Source organism: Salarias fasciatus, chromosome 16 (genome assembly GCF_902148845.1).
Source record: "Salarias fasciatus chromosome 16, fSalaFa1.1, whole genome shotgun sequence".
NCBI classification, from domain to species: Eukaryota; Metazoa; Chordata; class Actinopteri; order Blenniiformes; family Blenniidae; genus Salarias; species Salarias fasciatus.
Window position 1 is genome coordinate 9,094,775 of NC_043760.1, and position 20,868 is coordinate 9,115,642.

A 20,868-nucleotide genomic window follows, 5' to 3' on the forward strand; every position below is an offset into this window, starting at 1 on the left:
GAGCAGAGTCCCCCTCCAGCCCCAAACACGTCACTGGTCTTTCTAATGAGTTTGCTGAGTCGCTTGGCGTCAGCCATCCTCAGCCTGAAGTCCCATCATGCAACAGCGTGGGAGATAGAGCTTGCCACCATAGAATACCTTCAGCAGAGTGTGTCAGACGTTGAAGAACCTCAGCCACCTCAAAAAATAGAGACGGCTTTGGCCCTACTTCACCCTATCCAGTGTATTGTCAGTATGTACTTCTTCCACAATGTCCACACTGCCCCCCTGGATGGAGACGGGGAACAAGGCCTCCTTGATCCTCCTCAGGTCCACCAACGGCTGCTTGGTCTGTGTCAGGTTGAGCTGCAGATAGCTCCGCTAAGTGACAAAGTTATCCACCAGCAGCCTGTACTTGGTCTCATCATCCCGCCGATACATCCAACTACTGCTGCGTCATCAGAGAACTTCTCTAGATGAACGATCCCAGTGCAGCGGAAGTCTGTGGTGTAGAGTGTGAAAAGAAAAAGAGAGAGAGGACGGTCCCCTGAGGGGCCTGGCGTTGCTGACCATTCACACACAATCCTGCAGACACAGGTACAGCAGACTGCCAGTCAGACGATCCAGGACAAGAAGGGGGAATCCACCTGCATCGCTTCTCACCCAGCAGAGTCAGACTGATGGTGATGAAAGTACTGGAGAAGTCAAATAACATTACTCCTGTAACATTAATCCTACGGTGCTGCCAACCCAGTGTCCAAGTGTACATGATGGCGTCCTCTGGCCCAAGACAGGAAGACAGGGCTGCTGCTAGATGAGGGACCAGAGCAGCTCCAGGATGAGTCTCTCCATGCTCTTCATGATGTGGAACGTCAGCGCCACTGGTTTGTTGTCCTTCAATCAATAAATGACAGCAGCGTTCCTTCATATAAATATATATTTACATTTCTCCACAGTTTGCCTCCGATCAGAGAGACCTCCGGGGCAGGAAGTGAGTGCAGGCCTGGTGGTGGCTCACTGCCCTCTTCGGGTTTCCCATGTGAGAGAGGGCCAGGTAGACATGTGGGTGGGTCACAGAGGAGTAGGTGTTGTAGTGGTTCTCCTCCAGGTTCTCCTTCAACATGCAGTCTTTGGAGAACTTCTCCTGGAGACAGAGACAGAGTGAGAGCTGAGGTTGACCGTGGAGGCCCGAGGAGTGATGGCTGCTCGGCAGGCTGTACGTACCGCTCCATACGACCGTCCTTCTGCGCTCATGCAGAGGTACATGCCACTGTCCACCCCTCGGACCGCCACAACTCCAGGCTCCACTGCACATACTCTGAACCAACCTTGAAGGGATCAGGCATTCATTACAAACTCTTTCACTTCCAAGTTATTACAATTACATCATGTCTCTTCTACACTCTGCTTACACATTCAAACAGCTGTTCTCTCCTTCTGGGTTAGATTCTTGTTCACACTGGTTGAACGGCAGCGTTTCTATGAGCCATAGCAATAAATCCAACGTAAACATTAGTGTGTAGTAACGGAAAGCCACATCGTCTGAGAAGAATCTTCTCCCCAAGACGGGCCTGGAGTAGGCATGGACGGACAGAAACAGACACTTCAGAGCAGGGGTGTCAAAGACGCGGGACGTGGAACAAAACCAGCGAAGAGGTTCAGTCTGACCTCACAGAGTCTAAAATGAACAAAAAATATAACTGACTGTGATCTTTCAGTCAAAGTAACTGCTGTTTCTGATGCGTCCACTGGGGGCGCATTGAGTGGAGGACAAAAGCCAAACCTTTGTTCCAGACCTGAGCAGCTGGTGACTGTGTTTAGTCTTCAGATCATTGTAAACAGTCTCATTGTCCAGCTCTGTGTTCCTGGACAAATTCTGAAAGCTGTTCACATGAACACCACAGCACACCTGAGCCGTCTGAAGCTCGACGAGCAGATGGAGGGCTGGACTCACAGTATTTGGTGGGTTCGTGGACACCTCCCACCAGGCCACTGGGCAGGATCTGGAGATGGAAGCCAATCCCAACCCGGCAGTAGAGCAGCTGCTGTTTGGACCTGGCTGCCACTGGAGGAACATCTGTTGTAAGGGAGGATACAAAGAGCCACGTCGAGCCAAAGAGTCACGAACATTTAAACTTTCACATCAAAAGTCTGATTGTTGATTTATTTCAGTTACTCTACATGATGAAGCTCATTTTATCAGTGAATCTCAAAGGGGCTGGACAGCTGAGGTTTGAAAGGTTCCAACACCAGAATAATCACATTTCATTCAATGTAGTTCATCACAAAACTATTTCTAACTATTTATTAATAATTAAATACAATGAAGTGCTACACATTGTTATACCTTATTTTTCTTGGCCAAATAGTGACTTCTTTTAACTTTATTACATTCTCATGAAGTTTTCACTTCACAATACTTCACACACTTTGGAGTTTTTAGTTTAGCTGTATTAACAATTGTACTGTATTTCAGTCTTTTTGAGATATTTCATCAATCTGACCTCTTTCATCAAAACTCTTCAGTATTTTCTGTACAGCTGTCAACGATCCAGATAAAGCTGCAGGCTGTCACTCCAAGAAAATGAATGAAACTCTTCGTTTCCCTCTGAGACTTTTCTTTATTTGGATTTAACAGGTTAAATAAAGGCAGTGTGCAGGAGACCCGGTATTTACTGGATCAAATATTTAATATTTCTTTATTTCAAATGGCACATTTGGTCCCTATACAACCGCAAGATGAGAGCCTGCTATATAAATAAAATAAAATATTTTCATATAATTTAGTGCAAGTTTCATGAAGTGGCTGCTGAAAGGTCACAACCTTTTGGATTTTATTAGATTCTGACTTGTAAACCACACCCTGTGTGGAAAAGAGGTCAGATCATGTTTGTAGTCAGTTTTTTATAAAACTGTCCAACTAGCAACTTTAACGCTCAGTGTCAGAATTTTACCCTAAATACGATTACTGTGGGATGGAATCACTGATGTCGAGAATTTTGTGAAAGCTTACCTTTTCCTTTCATGTGCAGCTTCCACAGTTCTCGAATTCGAGCTCCCTGCTCCTCGGGAGAACCGTCTGCATGCTGCTTCTCTGCCCCCTCAGAACCATCCAGCCCAGTCAGAACCAGCAGCAGCAGGATGCCAGGCAGCTGCCAGCACACACTCATACTGACCCACATCACACAGCTGCCGGCAGCACACACACACACACACACGTCATGTCCTGGCTTTATGTCCTCCACACTGTGAAGACTGACTGACAGGATGAGATACTCCACTGCACATGGCCATTATCGGCGATATCAGTGATTCCGCCGGCACACGTGATGCTGTGTGAAGCTGCTGTAGCTCAGGAGTCCCTGTCAGGAAGCTGAGGGGGATTCAGACGCGTGAAGTTCGGCTGCCGAGGATGAGAAATATTGTGCGACATGTTTTTGGTGTCACCCAATCTGAGCCGTGACGGCTGAAACATGCAAACTGTCTGTTCGGTATCACAATCAGTGCGATAGAGCGAGAGTGGGGATGATAAGTGAGGGCCGAAGCTGAAGCACAACAACAGATTCACTTCAGGAGTTCAGGACTGACGGCAGCTAAAGCTGTGATCTGAGACCTGCAGCCCCTCTGCTGTGACTCTACGGTCCGCCGTCATGGATGCCTTCTGGAGTGACTCGACTTCTCTGTAGTGAAATGAAAAACAAGTGACTAAAGATGTTCAAAAAAATAATACTAAAAGAAGTAAAGCCAGTCTTCATGCCCTCTCTGGTTCAATGCATCATCTCCTTTTCTTTTCATAAACTTTAAGAATGAATGTTTCAAAGCGAACACCTGATGGATCCTTTTTTATTTCTAAGCAGACCAAAGATCAGGGAACTTTTCAGAGCCTCTTATCTACAACCAACGATGTAACTTATTGTGTTCTTCAACATTGGGCCGACTGACAGTTACAGAAGAGACGGGATAAACTCTGATTTTTCACCGAGGGACTGAAAAGATCACCTGAATCCAACCAACATTCTTGATGAAAGATTAAAAAAAACCTGCTGCACACAGAGTGTGTGTTGTGATGTGTTGTGACGGCCTGAGGGAGGCAGTGATCGGTCTCTGTTTCAACAGTGTGGTACGCTCACATGATGCTGAAGAGGAACCTGAAGATGAAGATGAGATGTTCTTCACAGTTCTGGCTGTTGTGCTGCAGCTCGTACTCCAGCAGATCACAGTTTCTCTGTGGTGAAATTGCTCCCAGTCGATGGATAGAAAGAATTTCCCCTGTTTGATGAATAAAATATTTCTATTCTATTGTAACCACAAATATATAGTCTTTCATTAACGAGAACATTGAAAGCACTTTTATTTATATTAGTTTGGCACATGTGAGGAGGGAGTCCTCAAAACAACGTCACAAGCGGACTCAAGGCATTTTTACAAACTGGATTATTCACACGACGGCGAGGAATGAGTTCATGAGTGATCAGCTTGGCTGTTAAACATTTGTCTACGAAACTCAGGACGACGGTGCCGTGAAGAACTAAGACGCTCCTTTAGCTCTCAGCTTGGACAGCAGCATTTCATTCTTCCGACACTCCTGGGGAATAAAGAAAAAAACAATTCCTTAATTTTTAAAGGGACCTGCTGACTCAGCAACACGTGGCTCTCAATCTGCAGCGGCTCCACGTGAATAGATATTACTACACTGTATCTTTCAAAGGGATTTCTGGCAAAAAAAAAGGCTAGAAAAGTAGATAAAGTGCTCTATAAGGTATACAGCTAAAATGGCGAAAAAAGAAAACAACTAAAATAGCTTGAAATAGTTATAAAGAAAAAAGTTGAAACGTTTAAGAATCCCTAGTATGAAAAAAAACCTCCGCTTAAATAGCAAAACAGCTTCTAAAAGGAAACAAATTCACTAAAAATGACCACAAAAGGAAAAAAAACTGTAAAATTGCGAGTGTCACCTCCTTGAAGTCTTTGACAGTTTTGAAGTAGAGCCTCTGCTTGTCGAGCAGCTCCAGGTACTCGTCGTTCAGCTGGTCTCTCCTCATCTTGTTCTCTTGCTTCTTTTTCTCCATCTGACACACACACACACACACACACACGAATCAGACGCAGAGCTGCCACTCTGCGGCGGCGATGTGTTCCTCTCTCGGTGTGCGGTCTCGCTGTGGGTGTGAGTGTGAGGGACCTTGATGCGACTGTGCTTGATTCCCTCCACGATCTGCTCCATCTGGCGGAGGAACTGCTCCTTGGCAGCCGAGGACGCCATGGCTCTGCACAGGAGGACACAAACGTGAGCGCCTGCAGGACGCGGCAGGCGTCACTGCGGCGCGCGGGGCGAGGCATACGTACTGTTGGAAGTTATCGTGGATGGAGTTCAGGAGGTTGACCTGCAGGAACACACACTCAGTTAGAGAAGAGATCTCCGTAGCTTGTATGGAAGTAGCAGCAGCAGCAGCAGCTCTGACACCTGCCTCTTTCTCCAGATACACCTTCTTGTCGTCCAGCGTGTTGTAGAGGGTGAAGAACTGCTTGGTCTCCTTGTGCGTGGCAGACACTGAACAGAGGAGAGCGCACAGTGAGTGTGTGTGTGTGAGAGGCTTTCCTCGCTCGGCTCTGCGTGAAGAAGGACGCACCGTGGCTGTAGAGCTCGATGAACCTCTTCTGGTACTGAGTCAGCTCGGCCCGGCTCGGCACCTCGTCTATCTTCCTCTGCAGGATGGCGATCTCACGGTTCCTCCGGGCCTGGGGAGAGGAACCGGCAACCCTCTGATCCCCATCACAGCTACATTATCAGATCTATGTAAATGTCACGCCTCTGTTATTATATCTATGAGTTTCCCAGATTCCCATATAAACAGCTGTGATCCAGATGTACAACAGTCAGCTGTGAGCGGGATTCAAACCGTGACTCCCGCCTCTTGCTTCTGGCTCTGAGTTTTGGACGAATCTCGTCATGTTTGTTTCCTTCTTATCTGCGCCGAGTTATCAGCGGCGCTGACCCGATTACCCACAGTGCTCTGCTTCCATCTAATCAGGCGCTGCGAGGAATGGTGAGGTTACCATGAGCAGGCGGATCTTCTGCAGCTTCTCCCGGTCTGCGTTGTACTGTTTGTCTATCAGCTCGTTCCTCTCCTGAAACACACAATGCCAGCGGAGGTTCAGCAGAGAGCTGCCAGAGCCGAGGAACCGAAGGCAGAGCGGCAGGTCACCTTCTCCTCATCGGTGTCCTGCCCCGATGAAGACTTCAGCTCCTCAATGTTGTGCTGCAGCCGGGTCATCTCTTCCTGCAAATGACACACACACACACACACACACACACACACACATTCGGCATCAGCTCACTGCACGCAGAAACACAGAGAGGAAGAGCATGACGATGCACTCACTCTGCAGTGTGCACGAAACTCCTGTTCCTGCTGCTTCAGGCTCTCATTCATGGTCACCAGAGCCCTCAGCTTCTCCAGAACACTGTGGGATCCACCGGCACACACACAGCACACACACACACACACACACACACACACAGCTGAATCAGGAAGACTGAGTTCTTGAAGAGTCACTGTTTGCAGCGATAAAGCAGCAGAGATACAGGACGTACAGGAACTTCACACGGAACTCCTCTAAACACTTCATTCATCAAACAGGTCAGTTTGTGAGACAGGAAACAAACAACACAAACAGAGAAAAGCATGTGATAGTGAAGTGAAGCTTCTGAACTCGGGTTCAGGCCTGTCCAGAGATCAGTTTGTGAAGCGACACTGATGCCAACTGTTCAAATAAGAAATCAAAGTGTTTTTTAAATGTGCGTCCCTGACGCTTTTCCACAGGAATTAGAAATCAGACAATCTAAGCTCAGTCTCTCTGCAGCAGCGACAGTCGCCTCAGTGTTTTTCTGTATCACATGTTTATCTTTGATTCCTTAAACCTGACGGTAACTGTTGATTTAACTCTGTGCCGCCACCTTCTGTCACTATGTTGATACTCTTAAAATATTAGATTCTGTGGTAAAGTGTGTGCATCTTTACATTTGTCCAGCTGCACTGAAACATTTGAAGGTCTCAAATAAAGCTACAAACAAACACTGATGATTCAGTGGATCACTGATCATTAGTAAGGAGTTGAAGGTGTTTGTTTACCGAAGCGTTGTGAGGTGGAACGCATACAGAACGATCTGTGTGAGGATGAAACTCACCCGCTGTCAGCCTGCTCCTCCATCCCCTCCAAACACTTCAGCTCCTTCTCCAGCTGCTGGGACTGCTGAGTGGCCTGACGGGGGAAACGACGGAATGCTTCACTGAGCCGGCCAGAGAGAGTGCAGACAACGTTTAGATGGCAGCAGCCGTGACACAGAGTGGCTGCGTGAACTTATATGAATATAGAGATGAAGGGTCTGGACTGTGTGAGCTGCTGAGCCTTAATGTTACAGGTCTGTACCTCCGTCAGCTGTCTTTTGGCCTCGTCACAGCTCGCCTTCACGTCTGAGTGCTTCTCCTGTAACTGTTAAAACAAAGCCACAGACCGAGGAGTTTTCTTCATATTCCTGCTTAAATCCTGAGGAGCAACAGTTTATTCCACAGTGACCAACACGAACACGCCATTCATCGTGAAAAAAAACAGAACATGCGCAACATGCCTGTGCAACCACAGTCGGCTCACGGATCTACTTCGCTTTAGGAAGCTTCTGGAAGATGTTAGAACTTTAACAGTTGGCTCCTAAAATAATATATTTTACAGACAATGTTCAAAATACTAAACTGCAATTGAGCTGAGTTTCAACAGTTTTGTGATACTTTTTCTAGACCGGTCCATTAGTCTTTATTTGTTTTTTTTTTTTTACATGTTCGAAAACAAAAATATCCATCAATCAACTGAAACACCAGCCAATCAATAAGCTTCTCCATCCATGTTCTCCAGAGCTCCATGTTGTGTGTGTGTGTGTGTGTGTGTGTGCGCTCACCTCCTGCAGCTCTTTGGTCTTCTGCTGGATGTGTTTGTTGAGCGAGGCCACGGCTCGGCGGTGCTGCTGCAGCGGGCCGTAGCGTTCTGAACGTTCCTCTGAGGAACGCTCCGACTGCTGCGGGGACACCAAGAGGTCAGAGGTCATCAGGCCACAGATCCATTTGAAAATGTTTCTGTCATTGTGACAGAAAACTCGTCAAACTTGGGTAACAGGCAGATTTTTACGCTCTGCTTTGGACCAAAATGGGCAAGTTAGATGTGCCGTCCACAAGGAGGCGCTGCTGCTCGTCATGGCGGAGCCTGAGAGTGATTTTAACATATTTTTAAAGAATTTTTATTTTTGCTGAAATTCTACTAACGTAAAAAAAGAAGAAGAAAAAAAACCTGCTCAAGTAAAAAAGCAATTCTTTGAAAATTTCTTTGTAAAAGTGACTCAAGTAAACTTTACAGCTTGATGGAGGTCAAGTATGAAAAGGGACACATAGGAAATCTAATCCAACACGAGATGTTTATGAGCTCAGACTAAACCAGACAACCACGGTAAGTGGCACAAATTCTAAATTCTATGATCCATTTGACTTTTTTTTTTTTTTTTTTACCTCAAACATGAAACTGGAAGAAAAGAACACTGGAAAGAAAAAGAAAAGGAATTAAAAAAAATGGTGATGATCCCAGGATGAGTTTGGCAGTCAGTAAACTAATGTTAGCTGTGCCTTATTCCAACACAAGGTTTTGCATGTTAATCTTAATTTACTAATATGTAACTACACTCCATTTCTTTACTCAGGAACAGGAGGGATTTCCAGCATTGCAATGTAAAATAACTGGGTCAAAGTTACCTTGAGTAAAAGTAAAACAATCTATTTCAAATACTACAATCTGCAGATTTTCGAGGAGAAAGGCGATCGCTCTCCGTCTGATGATACAGTTTGCTCTTGCTGTGGGGCTGAAATGAAACTTTCCCCTTCAGCTCAGGAACCGGGTTGACTCACAGCGCTGGCAGCAGCGTGCGACCTGCTGCATCGCCGTGTCTCACCTTCTCGGCGTACTCTGAGGCGATCTGCTTGATCTCCTCCGACTGCAGTCCCACGAGCTGACCGACGGCGCTCGCCGTCAGCTTCCCCTGCACAAACAAAACATCCAGACAGTCACATTCAGGACAGACAGTCCTCTGGTGCGTAAAGTCTTCATACCGGAGCCTGTGTTTCGCCAGGAAACCCTGACATTCAGACTGAAACGTCTCATGGGAAGGCTGTGTTGCCGCTGGCGCTACGTAAATGAAAAAGAACGGTAGAAACTCTGCTGCGTACCTCCTCATTCTCCATGGCGGCCATGTTGGTCATCAGGCTTTTAATTCGCATCTGAACAAATCAAGCAGAGGAATGAGTTCAGATCCTGGAACGCGAGCGTCTCCTCGCTGTCTGTGCTCTCAGGTGGGAGCGTCTGACCTCCTCTGCAGCCTGAAGCTGGTCCTCTTCTGACCCGTCGGAGCCTCCGGGCGGCGCTGGGTGTGATCCAGCAGGAACGGAGGCTCTTCCTTTATCCACCTGCAGGAGCAAAGACAGGGTGAAGAAAGCACCTCTGTCGTGGCATTCAGCATCACTGAGTGGTTTTGTTAGCGTTCAGCTCACACACAGACATATACGGACAGTGGGCGTGGATTTCAGGACCTACCTTGTCTTGTTCGGACTGCTTATTGAATCCATACCGCCTAGACAAAAACAAAGAGGACATTTAAAGAAACAGGCACTGAACAAACCAAAGTCTGAATCCATCATGCCAGAAGAAAAGGTCAACAGAGGCAGGTCTCTATCAGCGGGACACACGGGTCCCTCAGCAGGGCGGGAATCGATCAATGGATGCATGGAAGCGGCGGCGGCGCAGCTCACATTCATCATGCCGACAGCTGTCTTCACCACACGTCACACAGCGAAACGCAAAGCTGCACTCGGTACTTACAGCAGGAAATCTGACATTCTAGTGGTGGAGATGGATGATGGGAGGTGAGGAAACAGGAGGAGAAACAGAGGAGAAGCTACAGCAGCACCACTGTATATGGAAGATCAACAATGTTCAACCGAACGCCAAAAACCATTTCCTCTTCGTAAAAACCGGAGCTGCATCGGCTCTCTGCTCCCAGGTTTGTGTGTCTTAATTTCTGCTGGACTGTGTGTTCTGTAGTGATGAGCTCTTTGATACGATACTGTTATGGTTCATTTAAAGTGATCAGCTCAGGTAAATACATCTGGATCCTGCTCACGCAGAAGAGGAGGGTGTGTAGCGGTTCGCACTATTTATCTGGTTTAAGTCTTGGCAGGAGTGTGTGTGTGCAGCTCCGTCACTCGGGTCACAGCAGACACACAGCTGACCTTCCATACTCCAGCAGGGTGGAGTGGACCCGGGACTCCTCGTCCGTCAGCACCTCGGCTCCCCTCTGCCTCCTGTACTTCCTCTGGGGTTTGTAGACCTCCTGAAAACACACCGGCGTCCGTTCAGAGAGCCGCCGGGCGGCGTCGGCAGGTGGAGCAGTATGGAGGTCAGAGAGCAGCTCCAGAAACTCACCATTACATCCAGGACTGCCCTCACGGCCCCGTCTCTCCTCTGGAGGAACTCTTCATCCTGAATCACACACGTCTGTTACAGTTCTGAAAACGTCATGTGACCACCAGATCTGACCGTCCAGACCAGTCAGTGCCGAGGACTCAATGCTGACTGCGGAGGTCTGTCACTGAATGTTAACACCTGTGAATTTCTGTGATTAAAGTGATGCAATGAACCCAGTTTGTTCAATTTTCTTTCTTTAATATTCAATATCAAAGTCATTATTGTTTATGAATGCTTTCAGATTCATTTTTTAACGTGTCCACAACCTTTCTGCATGTCTCTTAGGGAAGGGGTGCCCAACCACTGGGCTGCGGACCAGCACCAGTCCGCAAAGAGCGAACAAAACGTTGTATTTTGAAAGTGTACATTTAAATTTAAATCTTTGAATCTGTCTGCATTGAGTTTTATAGTGAAAAACGCTTCACTTTCATCAGTGTGTCTTTCCTGCACTGAACTCCATCAGCTTTATTTGTCTCATGCATGTTAAGCCCTCGTTAAGGTGGTTTTATACATCATCCTGCCAGTCTGTCAACAAATCAAAATTCTAAAAATATGAAAGTACATAAACGCAACATCAGATACAGTTTTTACGTAGAGATTAAAGTGGTCAAAATTGATGCGTTAACGTGGATTAATCCATCATCATGACTAATCTTATGTTATTAAGACCTTGGAGTGGAACCTTGGGTTTGAGGGTCTCCTAAGCAGGTAATTCAGCAGACCCAGATGTGCTGACATTTGTAAAAAAAAACCAGAGCTGTGCTGTGGACTGACCTCTGGTAGTCTGTGGTTCTTCTGGAACTGAGAGATGGAGTAGGCCCGAACATAATCCCCCATCTCCTCCCTGGTCTCAATGGCTCGCTTCACCAGCCACTGTCAGGGAACAACACACACACACACTCCGTCAGGGACAGGATGAGCGGACAGCGGTCACGACAGGTGCTGCAGTACCGGTGACCCACGGTTCAGTCTGAACCTCAGTTATCCAGTTCGGTTGTTTAGTGCATAAAGAGAACAGGTTTTTACTTTTTAGGGAGCTGAGATTAGGGATGTAAAGATTCACTGAGTTTACGATTCAAAGTGATTTACTATGTTGTCCACAATGCAATTTTTCACCATTTCTTTTTTGCAGTAATCTAATTGAAGCATTTGCAGATTGTTTTGGTCCTGTCTGTTATTTTCTCATAATTTTCATTTTCCGACCTCAGAAGCCAAAACACTGAACATGTAGCGACGTGCGGCATTTAACAAGGAAGAGAAGCGCTCAAAAACTAGTTCGCCCTTTGTTTTTCACTTTGAAAGCAAACATACGTTTCTTTATTCCACTGATTTAATTCGTCCCTACTCAGAGATGACCTTTGACCTCTGTGACGCTCACCTGTATCACTGGAAAGATGTGGATGAAATCCAGCCCTTGGATCTGATGCGGCTCCAGACGATGAGGACACTTCATCTTCGGGAGAACTGAGACGATTTTCTCTGTCAGGGCTCTGCGGGGAAACAGAAGCCGCTCAGCACTGCTCTTTACTCTCTCACTCCAAGCAACGCTGTCCATCTGACCTCAGAGGCCAGCGTGTTTTCACCATCCGAGCAATTTTAATGCTGATTTCATTTGAAATCCAGTTATCGGCTTTTTGTTGCTCTCTGCCACTAACGCCTGGTACTCAGTGGTTTGTTGTCATTAGGAAAACAGTTTGACTTACATCTTCTGACCGATGGTGGCATTTTCTTGGAAAAGAAGATCCACATCAATGTCAAAGTTACATGTAGTGATGCACCAGGTCATCCCGCCGACCACCTGTGGAGAAGACGGGGAATAAGAAGGGCCACGTTCTCAGTGTGAAACTTCCAGGACGAACTGCTCAACACGGAGCAGCTTCACCCAGCAGGAACCCGGCGGACTTACCTTATCAAAGGGGGACAGCCCTTTAATTCTGGCTCTGAAGTATCCAGCAGCCAGCAGCAGCTCCAGGATCTCTCCCAGCTTCACGCTCTGCTCCTCATCTTCTCGGGTTTCCACCTGGAAATGCACACTTCATGACTGACTGATGTCTGTGGAGAATCTGATACGCTGGGACTGGGCTCAATGAGATGTGGCGCAATAGGTCCTACGTAGAGGCTCCAAAAAACTTTAACTACAAATATTTGAGCCATTTAAAGTAAAGAAAGGATGAACAGTTGATCCATTTAAATCTGTTTCACTTCAGCTGAGAAATGCTGAGATTCCAAAGACTCCTCTTGGTAAGATAAGCAGGATTAAATCCAAATAAAGAAAAGTCACAAAAGGAAATCAAAACGTTTTATTCATTTGCTTTGAGTGACAGCCTCCTATTTTACCTGGATTTTAAACTGTGGCTCTAGAAGAAAAGTGTTAAAACTCTCTCCTGTAGATATAAATGCTGCAGACCTCCTCTTTTCCCTGGATAAGTTCACATCTCACGACATGTCGAGAGGAGGTTTATGAATTGATGAAATGTGTGGATTTCTCGGCAGGACAGAAACGTGACGTTCACATGCAGAGCAAGCAGACGAAAGAGGAACTCAAGAAAAACCTCAATATTCACCAACTGAATTATATATTTTGTTCAGTTGTTGAACTAAGTTTCTTACTCATATTACATGTAGAACATAATTATTTTTAAGTTGCTTTTTAATTAAAAACAGAAGGTGAAGGTGGGTCCATCAGTTAATTTTTATTTAACTGTCCAGTTAGAGTTGTAAAGAAATCTGTTATTATATTTTGATTTTCTTTACAAAAAAAATTCACTACTTCTATAAAGATGATATTTTAGAAGATTTCAAGTTATTTTCAAGCCACTCATTGAGGAGGAAAGATTATTTGAGGATTTCCAGTTTATTTATTTTCACTGGGACAAACGTGACTTACTTCAGTGAAATACAAAGAGCAAATAATGCAATAAAAACAAACTGAAACAGTGCAAATAGTGAAAGGCAAACGTACAAATATGTAAGGGAATACAATTAGAAACAGAAGAAAAGACAGATCACTTATAGCATAATGAAGATAAACTGAGGAACCTCTGAAAACACTGAATGTTTACATTTAGTCACACACAGATATTTCATAATAAAGCTGCATAATGATCCATACAGAGGAGACTGACTGGGAATATGTTACCAACCATCAATCATAGAAATCATTGAGTACCTCAGCATGTTATATACAGATCTGGAAAAAAAAATGTCTTCTGCTTAGAAATCAAAATATGTTCTGATGAGGCTCTATCGGAGTTTGTTTCCCCTCTTTGGTGCAAAGGGTGATTGAAAAGTTCCCTTTAACTCTTTAAAGTTGCAGACTCGTCAGAAGCTAGCTGTTAGCACAGATCCTGCTAGCTCTGCAAAATTCACCAGGAGCTCGTTTTCTTTAAGAGCAAAAACACATTTCTGTCGAGTGGGAAGATGTTCAAGAATCTCTACCTGGATGAGGTTCCCCTCCTGGTCGTACTGAGCTCCTATTTTTGAGCCAGTTCTCACTCTGTGGAAAACAGACGAAGCCGCCGCCATGTTGGACTGACGGTGGATGACAGGTCACATGACCGCGTCACGTGATCGTGTGAGCTTCTTCCGGTTTTGTGACGGACATAAGCAAGTTCTGTACAGTCAGTGCATGTAGGTGTTTTTCTCTAATAAACCAGTGTACAGAGTCAGTTTGAGCTCTCACACTTCAACGTTTAGATTTCTGACTATGATAAATGGATAAACTTTACTTTGATAGTGTGAGTCAATGATTTGTGTATTAAATATGCAGATTTTAGGGATGCTCAGGCCTTTCAAATTATCCATCCATCCACCCATGTTTTATGCTGTTCAGGATCTTAGGAACCTGACTATGGAAAGACAACCACACTCATTCATTTTCACACCTAGGTGCACGTGAGGTTGATTGTCGTGTTTTATGGACTCTGGGAGAAAAACAAAGTACCCAGCGGGCACCAATCCACCCACAGGGAGAACATATAAACTCCACATTGATTTGATTTGAACCACAATATTTTCCCTGTGAGCTGATGTGAATGCGTGAAGCATTTAAAATCACAGTTAACAGAAGATTTCTAATATTCCCACTCATGTCGCCCCACAAATTCTCCTGCTTTCAGGGTTTTATTAAATCACAGCTCCCTGACAATCTCATTTCGAAAGCAGAACACATTTACACAACTACCTGAAAATGTCCCATCCTCCAAATGCAAAAGAAATTAATTTGAAGCTCTTAAACAGAACAGATCCATCCAGTGACTGGTTGCATTTTGAAGGTAACTGCTGTGTATCTGTGATCAGTTTTCTTTCAGTCCAAATTTTTGTGTTTTACCTCATGAAAGACTGTTTTATCTTTTAAAGTTTCTCAATTTATTGCCTTAACATGAAAAAAAATCCTTTTTGTTGAATATTAATTTGAATCTATGGGAAAAAAAAATATAGATGGATTAAAAGTTTTTGTTTTCTGCTCTCAGAAATTTTATTGATAAATAAAAAAAATAAATTTAGAAACATTTTAGAAAAATAAATAAAATAAAATAAAATAAAGATATTTTATTTATCTATATTAATTTTATCAACTAAAAAATAGATTTTAAAAGCAAAGTAAAACAAAGAAGAAGAGAAGAGAAGACAAGAGAAGTAAGGGAAAGAAAGGAAAGAGAAATAAAACTGTTTTTGCGACAGTTTCGCGGCTGTACGTTTCCTGCAGTTTTACGACAGCGGCTCGGTTTACGACACACGTGTGCTGTCCGCTCTGAGAAACTCTCTGATCAGATCCAGCCTCGGTTGTTTTTAATCCTCCGGTTCAGATCCAGGCCCCGGTTCAGATCCGGGCTCGGTTCGGAGTCAAACCCCGGCGGACTTTTCCTCATTATGGCCAAAGTTTCCAACAAAAAGCGCTCCGGGAGGAGGAAGCGCAGCGCCGCGGAGCAGAAGAAGCAGGAGGCGCCCGAGGAGGAGCAGGAGGTGTCCGAGGAGGAGCAGGAGCTGCCCGGAGCGGATGAAGAGGTGACCAGTGAGGAGGAGGAGGAGGACGGCCAGGATGAACGCAGACACCAGAAGCTGCTGGAGGCCATCAGCGCCCTCGGGGGAAAGAGGAAGAAGACCCTGGGAGAGCGGTCCGAGGCGGCCACGCAGATGTCAGAGTTCACCGTCAACAGCAAGGGAGAAGGCGACAGGATCGACCTGTCGGAGCTGATCGACACCGCGCAGAAGACCCCCGCGGTCCCCAACAAGACCAGGAAACAGCTGAAGAGCCTGAAGAAGCTCAAGAAGACCATCGAGTGTCCGCTCAGTAAGCAGGAGAGCGAGAGGATCCAGCGGGACCTGGCCTTCCAGAAGGCCGCCTCAGAGGTCAGCCGCTGGAACAGCATCGTGGTCCAGAACCAGAGAGCCGAGCAGCTGCGCTTCCCCCTGGACCGGGAGCGCTCCGGACCCAAGCCCATGGAGAGGGTGGTGACGGGCTGGAAAGCGCAGACCCCACTGGAGAAGGAAATCTTCGCCCTGCTGTCGGCGAACATGCAGCCCATCCACGACCCCGTGCTGACCCCGGAGGAGGAGCTGTCCCTGAAGGCCATGAGCCTGGAGGACGCCAAGATCCGCCGCGCCGAGCTCCAGAAGGCCCGCGCCCTGCAGTCCTACTACGAGGCCAAGGCCCGCCGCGAGAGGAAGATCAAGAGCAAGAAGTACCACCGCGTGCAGAACAAGGCCAAGCGCAAAGAGTTCCTCAAGCGGTTCGACGACATGGCGAAGACCGACCCGGCCGCCGCGCTGGAGGAGCTCAACAAGATGGAGCTGGTCCGGATGCAGGAGCGGATGTCGCTGAAGCACCAGAACAGCGGCAAGTGGGCCAAGTCCAAGGCCGTGATGGCCAAGTACGACGAGGGCGCCCGCAAGGCCATGCAGCAGCAGCTGGAGGTCAACAAAGACCTGACCCAGAAGCTGGTGACCTCGCTGAACCAGGACGAAGAGGAGGAGGAGGAGCAGCAGGAGGAGGAAGCAGAGCTGCTGCCAGAGTGTGTGAATGATGCAGAGAAAGGAGGGGAGCCATCCAATCCATGGATGAGAGGGAAGCTGTCTGAAGACCCTGCAGAGGGGCCGGCGGCTGATCCTGAGGGCGCTGCGGCGCCGCAGGCCAGGGCCGCAGTGGAGGAAGAGGAGGAGGAGGAGGAAGAGGAGGGGGAGGAGGAAAAACTGCTGAGAGAGTTCGACAGGAGGAGAAAGCAGCGTCAGTCTGAAGAAGCCGAAACCCCAGCAGTCATTTCTTTGGTTGATGATGATGAAGATGATGATGATGATGAAGGTGATGGCGAAGAAGAGAAGCTGTCAGAGTTCACGAACATCTTCCGAGGAATCGTAGAAAGCCGCCAAGAGGCCGCCAGCATAACCGACGACTCGGCTCAGTTAGAAGGAAGTCTCCAGAGGATCCGGACCCTGCAGGACGTGGAGCTCCTCGCCGAGGACGTCTCGGCCGCCGAGCCGCCGCCAGCCGAGCCTCAGCAGCCCCCCGACGGCCCCCCCGCTGCTGCTCCACCCGCCGAGGGCAAGAGCAGGAAGAGAAAGAAGGGCATCGAGCTCAAAGAGGTCCTCACCAAGGAAGCAAAGGTCATCCGGGTGCCGCTGGCCCCCACCGTGGCCGGGGACGCCGAGGGCGGCGAGGAGACGCTGGACCAGCGGGGGCTCATCAAGGAGGCGTTCGCCGGCGACGACGTCGTCTCCGACTTCCTGAAGGACAAGAGGAGGCAGGAGGACGCCGGCAAGCCCAAACACGTGGACCTGACGCTGCCCGGGTGGGGGGAGTGGGGCGGCACGGGCCTCAAGCCCTCTCGCCGGAAACGCAAGAGGTTCAGGATCAGAGCGGCGCCGGCGCCGCCCAGGAAGGACGAGCGTCTGCCCGCCGTCATCATCTCGGAGAAGAGGAACAGCTCGCTCACCCTCCACCAGGTCAACTCGCTGCCCTTCCCCTTCCAGACTCACACGCAGTTCGAGAGCACGGTGCGCGCGCCCGTGGGACGCACCTGGAACACGGAGCGCACCGTCAAGACCATGACCAAGCCCAGAGTGGTGACCCAGCTGGGCGCCATCATCCCGCCCATGGACCGCGAGCAGCTGATGAAGCAGGAGCAGAGCAAGGCGGGCGCCGGGACGGCGAAACCTCAGAGACACACAAAGGCTTAAACACACCGCGTCACAACACCGGGCTTCATGTTTTAGAGAAAGAAGTCATCAGTGCAGCTCTGGAGCTTCTTCCTTAGCAGCACTGTGTGAGGAGTTAACGTGTTTACATGTGAGGTGTGTCAGAGCAGGTTCAGTCGTGGAAATCAAACCGCTGACGGCACCGTGTGTCCAGCAGGAAATAGATTTAACAACATTCTCTTTCAGACATGACCTATCAACAAGTGGTCACTTTGTAACTTTTGTATTTCTTCCTGTTTGCTTCATCCTGAAGTTTCAAGTGAAAACATGTTAACCTGCACAGTGAAATTCTTTGCTGTCCACTGAGAATGTCATTAAAATTAAGATGGTTATAAGAAAAAGTAAAATAACAGTACTGTTTCAAAATCTCTGTGGGTGTGTAATCAAATGCTAGTGCAGATTAAGTAAGGAAGGGTTAATGTACGAATGAAGCAGGAGTATTCAGAGCAGCATTGTTTGTGATCAAAACATTACACCTTTCGGCTGAATGTGAAGAATAAGAACTGCTGCTTGTTTTGTGAAATTGAAAGTGGTGAACAAACCTTTTGACAGAAAAGTCCTGAAAGTCTCCAAACAGATGCTAAATGTCCAGGAAGTTAAATTTTGCTGACTTTTGTGCAAATAATCCAATATACAGTTAAAGGGTGGTGCTCAATAACATGTAATCAGAAATGACTTGTTCAGAGTTTTCAAGCTAGAAATGGGGAAATATTTGATCTTCATCACATGTAAATACTCCAGAGGGTTGTTTTACACTGACTTCATGTGTTGGGATGTTCTGGGATCACTGCACTGGGGTATGTTTTAATGGTAAAGAAGAGATGAGAGCATGGCTGTCCTGAAAGTCCCAGAGTCTTCATCACTGCGGCAGACTGCTGCCATCTACAGGAGATTGGGGTGAACTGCTTTACCACTGAGAAAGGTTTGGAGAATAAAAGTGCGATTTGCTATTTCCAGCCTGTGAGACTTCTTCCTGTCTTTACTTTCACATAATCACCACTTATTGAACAGAAACCAGGGTCAAGAAATTCAGGTTTCTCATTATTGGTAAGTTGAACAGAACATTGAACAGACATGAGGATTGTTTGTTTTTTCAAATAGCAAAACGTACATAAACGAATTTCTACAACACTCATCTCATATACTTGAAGATACAGCATGCTGAAATTTAATAGATAAAGATAATTCAACGGTTCCAGGCATAAGTAAACCTTCAAAATGACAATATCAATAAAATAAAGCTTAAAGACTGTCCTTTTTTTAAATAGCATCCTTTATTTAAAAGATCAGTCATTACTGCTAGGGCAATTATCAGGGAGAAAACCCAACAAGCAGATTGATCCCAATAGTAACATCCAATCTGAAAAGTGTTTGGGGACCACACACACACACACACACACACACGCACACACACACTACTCTCCTGGTGGGACAGAGCGCCCACCACATGAATCAGTGACAATAACTGAATGAAGTGAAATAATTCAAATGTTTGATTTGTTTGGAACTTTAAACTAGGCAGTATTTAGATCATTTTCAGCCATCACCACCACTACAAAACCTACAAAGTGTTTCACCACAGCTGCATAATTCTGTACACATCTGAAACTCACACTACCGTGTGTACAACCTTAATCAATGGCTAAATAAGTAAACAGGAAGTCACACTTAAAGGTATCCTATTGCCATTCAATACAATAATTCCCTAATCAATTAGAAGCCCATTATAATGACATTATCAATATTTTCTTATTTTAAATATGCACTGAGAAATATCCTTTCCTTATTGAAGCTAGTTGTTGTTTTGTGCTGTTTCTAGAATAAAATTAAAAATGAAAAAAAAAAAGATGATTTTCTTTTCTTTTTTTTTACGTTTTGTGCAGGGAGTGCAGGGAGCCAGTGGAGAGAGGCTGAAGAGCCACGTCCGGCAGAGCAGCAGCTCCAGAGCCACGGGGTTCGCGCTGGGCGTGCGCTGGTTTCAGAGACGGCTCTCTCGACTCCATTTAGAGCTGAAGTTTGTGCCTGAGCAGCTCCCCTCGCCTTCCCTCCTCCGTGTTCGATACATTTGTACGAGCATGCAGCAGCGTCTAAGAGAAAAGCCATTACAGTTGGGTTAAACCTTCACACATGGGTGAGAGTGCATGCTTTGGCACCTGACGTCTCTGTACTTCACATGATAGACACTCTATTAAAGAGGGGGATGCTGTAATGGACTATGCATCAGTTCAGGTAATGGCTGTCAGCCCCAGTGCCCGAGAGAATTCCATTAGAAACCTTATAGGTAGTTACTAAATCACTCATTCTTCACCTTTCTCTCTATTGAACCACCTCTTTGGGGCAATTACTACAGCTTCATACAGCTGTGAGCCATGAAGAGAGAGCCGGGCCTTGGACTCACTCCTGGCTGCTGGGCTGAGACCAGACAGTGATTTCCTCTCAGATATATGGAGGCAGCTGTGGCTGTAAATCACACCGACTCTGCGGCTCCGTGATGGAACATGTTTTTCTCCTCACTGCCCATTTGTAGGATCTGCTTAAATATTTGCTCTAGGATGAAGAAGCATTATGCCGTCAGCAATGATCAGCGGCAAAACAAAACAAGAACGCTGCGGTAGCGGCATCTTTTCGGTTTCCCCGTCTTCATGCGTGTTCCGTAAAGAGCCCGAGAACATCCTTCGTTTCTTCTTCATGTGCTTGGTCTCCTTTACCGTGTCTGTTAATGCAGTCCTACAGCCGCCTGAGGCCAGCGGGGAAATTCAAAAACACAAAAACTACAGTTGAACACACGGAGTAAATTGGGGTTGTGATGGAATCAGAGTCATTCATTCTTTCTTGTCTTTCTTTGAAGTGCATCAGTTCAAGTGATTTTGAGTTTAGCACTTTATTTTCTCACTGAAAGCTTTGTGAGCTCATTGTCTGGAGCTCATTCCAGTTTCCAGACCTAGCCCTTTTTCCTCTGTTTTCACCATTTTTAAGCGGTTTTGCTTTTTTCAATTAGTTTTTTTCACCAGAACAAAAGAGTCATTATGAAATAACAATATAATAAAATATGCAATGCTGAAGTGTTGACAACACTTTCCTCATAGCTAAAGACTCGTCGGTAGTTTACATGTTCTACCTCTGCCTTCTCTGGGT

General features: G+C 46.5%; 3 protein-coding genes across 5 annotated transcripts; 1 reads left to right on the plus strand and 2 right to left on the minus strand.

The window, feature by feature from the left end:
• Positions 1 to 946: 946 nt before the first annotated feature.
• LOC115403379 (fibroblast growth factor 4A-like) lies at positions 947 to 3,273 on the minus strand. Its single transcript, XM_030112244.1, has 5 exons — positions 3,266 to 3,273; positions 2,993 to 3,168; positions 1,934 to 2,056; positions 1,204 to 1,307; positions 947 to 1,123 (listed from the first exon to the last, which is right to left on the minus strand). The coding sequence occupies exons 1-5, from the start codon at positions 3,271 to 3,273 to the stop codon at positions 947 to 949; spliced, it is 588 nt and encodes a 195-aa protein (XP_029968104.1).
• Positions 3,274 to 4,290: 1,017 nt separating this feature from the next.
• Positions 4,291 to 14,082, minus strand: ccdc93 (CCC complex scaffolding subunit CCDC93). Of its 3 annotated transcripts, none has more exons than XM_030112715.1 (24): positions 13,978 to 14,082; positions 12,446 to 12,559; positions 12,243 to 12,337; positions 11,918 to 12,029; positions 11,314 to 11,412; positions 10,498 to 10,554; positions 10,305 to 10,405; positions 9,895 to 9,912; positions 9,610 to 9,646; positions 9,384 to 9,482; positions 9,246 to 9,296; positions 8,972 to 9,058; positions 7,934 to 8,050; positions 7,411 to 7,473; positions 7,169 to 7,242; positions 6,363 to 6,444; positions 6,186 to 6,260; positions 6,037 to 6,108; positions 5,610 to 5,718; positions 5,448 to 5,530; positions 5,326 to 5,363; positions 5,162 to 5,246; positions 4,935 to 5,048; positions 4,291 to 4,564 (listed from the first exon to the last, which is right to left on the minus strand). In XM_030112715.1, exons 1-24 carry the CDS (start codon positions 14,062 to 14,064, stop codon positions 4,508 to 4,510), a joined length of 1,926 nt encoding a protein of 641 aa, XP_029968575.1. In that variant the 5' UTR covers positions 14,065 to 14,082; the 3' UTR covers positions 4,291 to 4,507. The 3 variants fall into 3 exon arrangements, with proteins under 3 accessions (XP_029968575.1, XP_029968574.1, XP_029968576.1); XM_030112714.1 differs by having other exon boundaries at positions 9,895 to 9,984; XM_030112716.1 differs by lacking the exon at positions 9,895 to 9,912 and having other exon boundaries at positions 4,292 to 4,564.
• A 1,194-nt stretch (positions 14,083 to 15,276) lies between these two features.
• LOC115403783 (U3 small nucleolar RNA-associated protein 14 homolog A) lies at positions 15,277 to 18,689 on the plus strand. Its single transcript, XM_030112784.1, has one exon. The coding sequence runs from the start codon at positions 15,412 to 15,414 to the stop codon at positions 17,713 to 17,715; it is 2,304 nt and encodes a 767-aa protein (XP_029968644.1). The 5' UTR covers positions 15,277 to 15,411; the 3' UTR covers positions 17,716 to 18,689.
• Positions 18,690 to 20,868: the final 2,179 nt, after the last annotated feature.

Coding starts and splice junctions, on each gene's coding strand:
- LOC115403783 (XM_030112784.1), top strand. CDS start 15,412: ATGGCCAAAGTTTCCAACAAAAAGCGCTCCGGGAGGAGGAAGCGCAGC.
- ccdc93 (XM_030112714.1), bottom strand. CDS start 14,064: ATGGCGGCGGCTTCGTCTGTTTTCCACAGAGTGAGAACTGGCTCAAAA. Junction 5,719..6,036: donor AGAAGATCCGCCTGCTCATG/GTAACCTCACCA, acceptor TCCTCTCCCCAG/GCCCGGAGGAACCGTGAGAT. Junction 4,565..4,934: donor CTGTCAAAGACTTCAAGGAG/GTGACACTCGCA, acceptor TTTATTCCCCAG/GAGTGTCGGAAGAATGAAAT.
- LOC115403379 (XM_030112244.1), bottom strand. Junction 2,057..2,992: donor GCTGCACATGAAAGGAAAAG/GTAAGCTTTCAC, acceptor CCCTTACAACAG/ATGTTCCTCCAGTGGCAGCC. Junction 1,308..1,933: donor CCACGAACCCACCAAATACT/GTGAGTCCAGCC, acceptor GATCCCTTCAAG/GTTGGTTCAGAGTATGTGCA.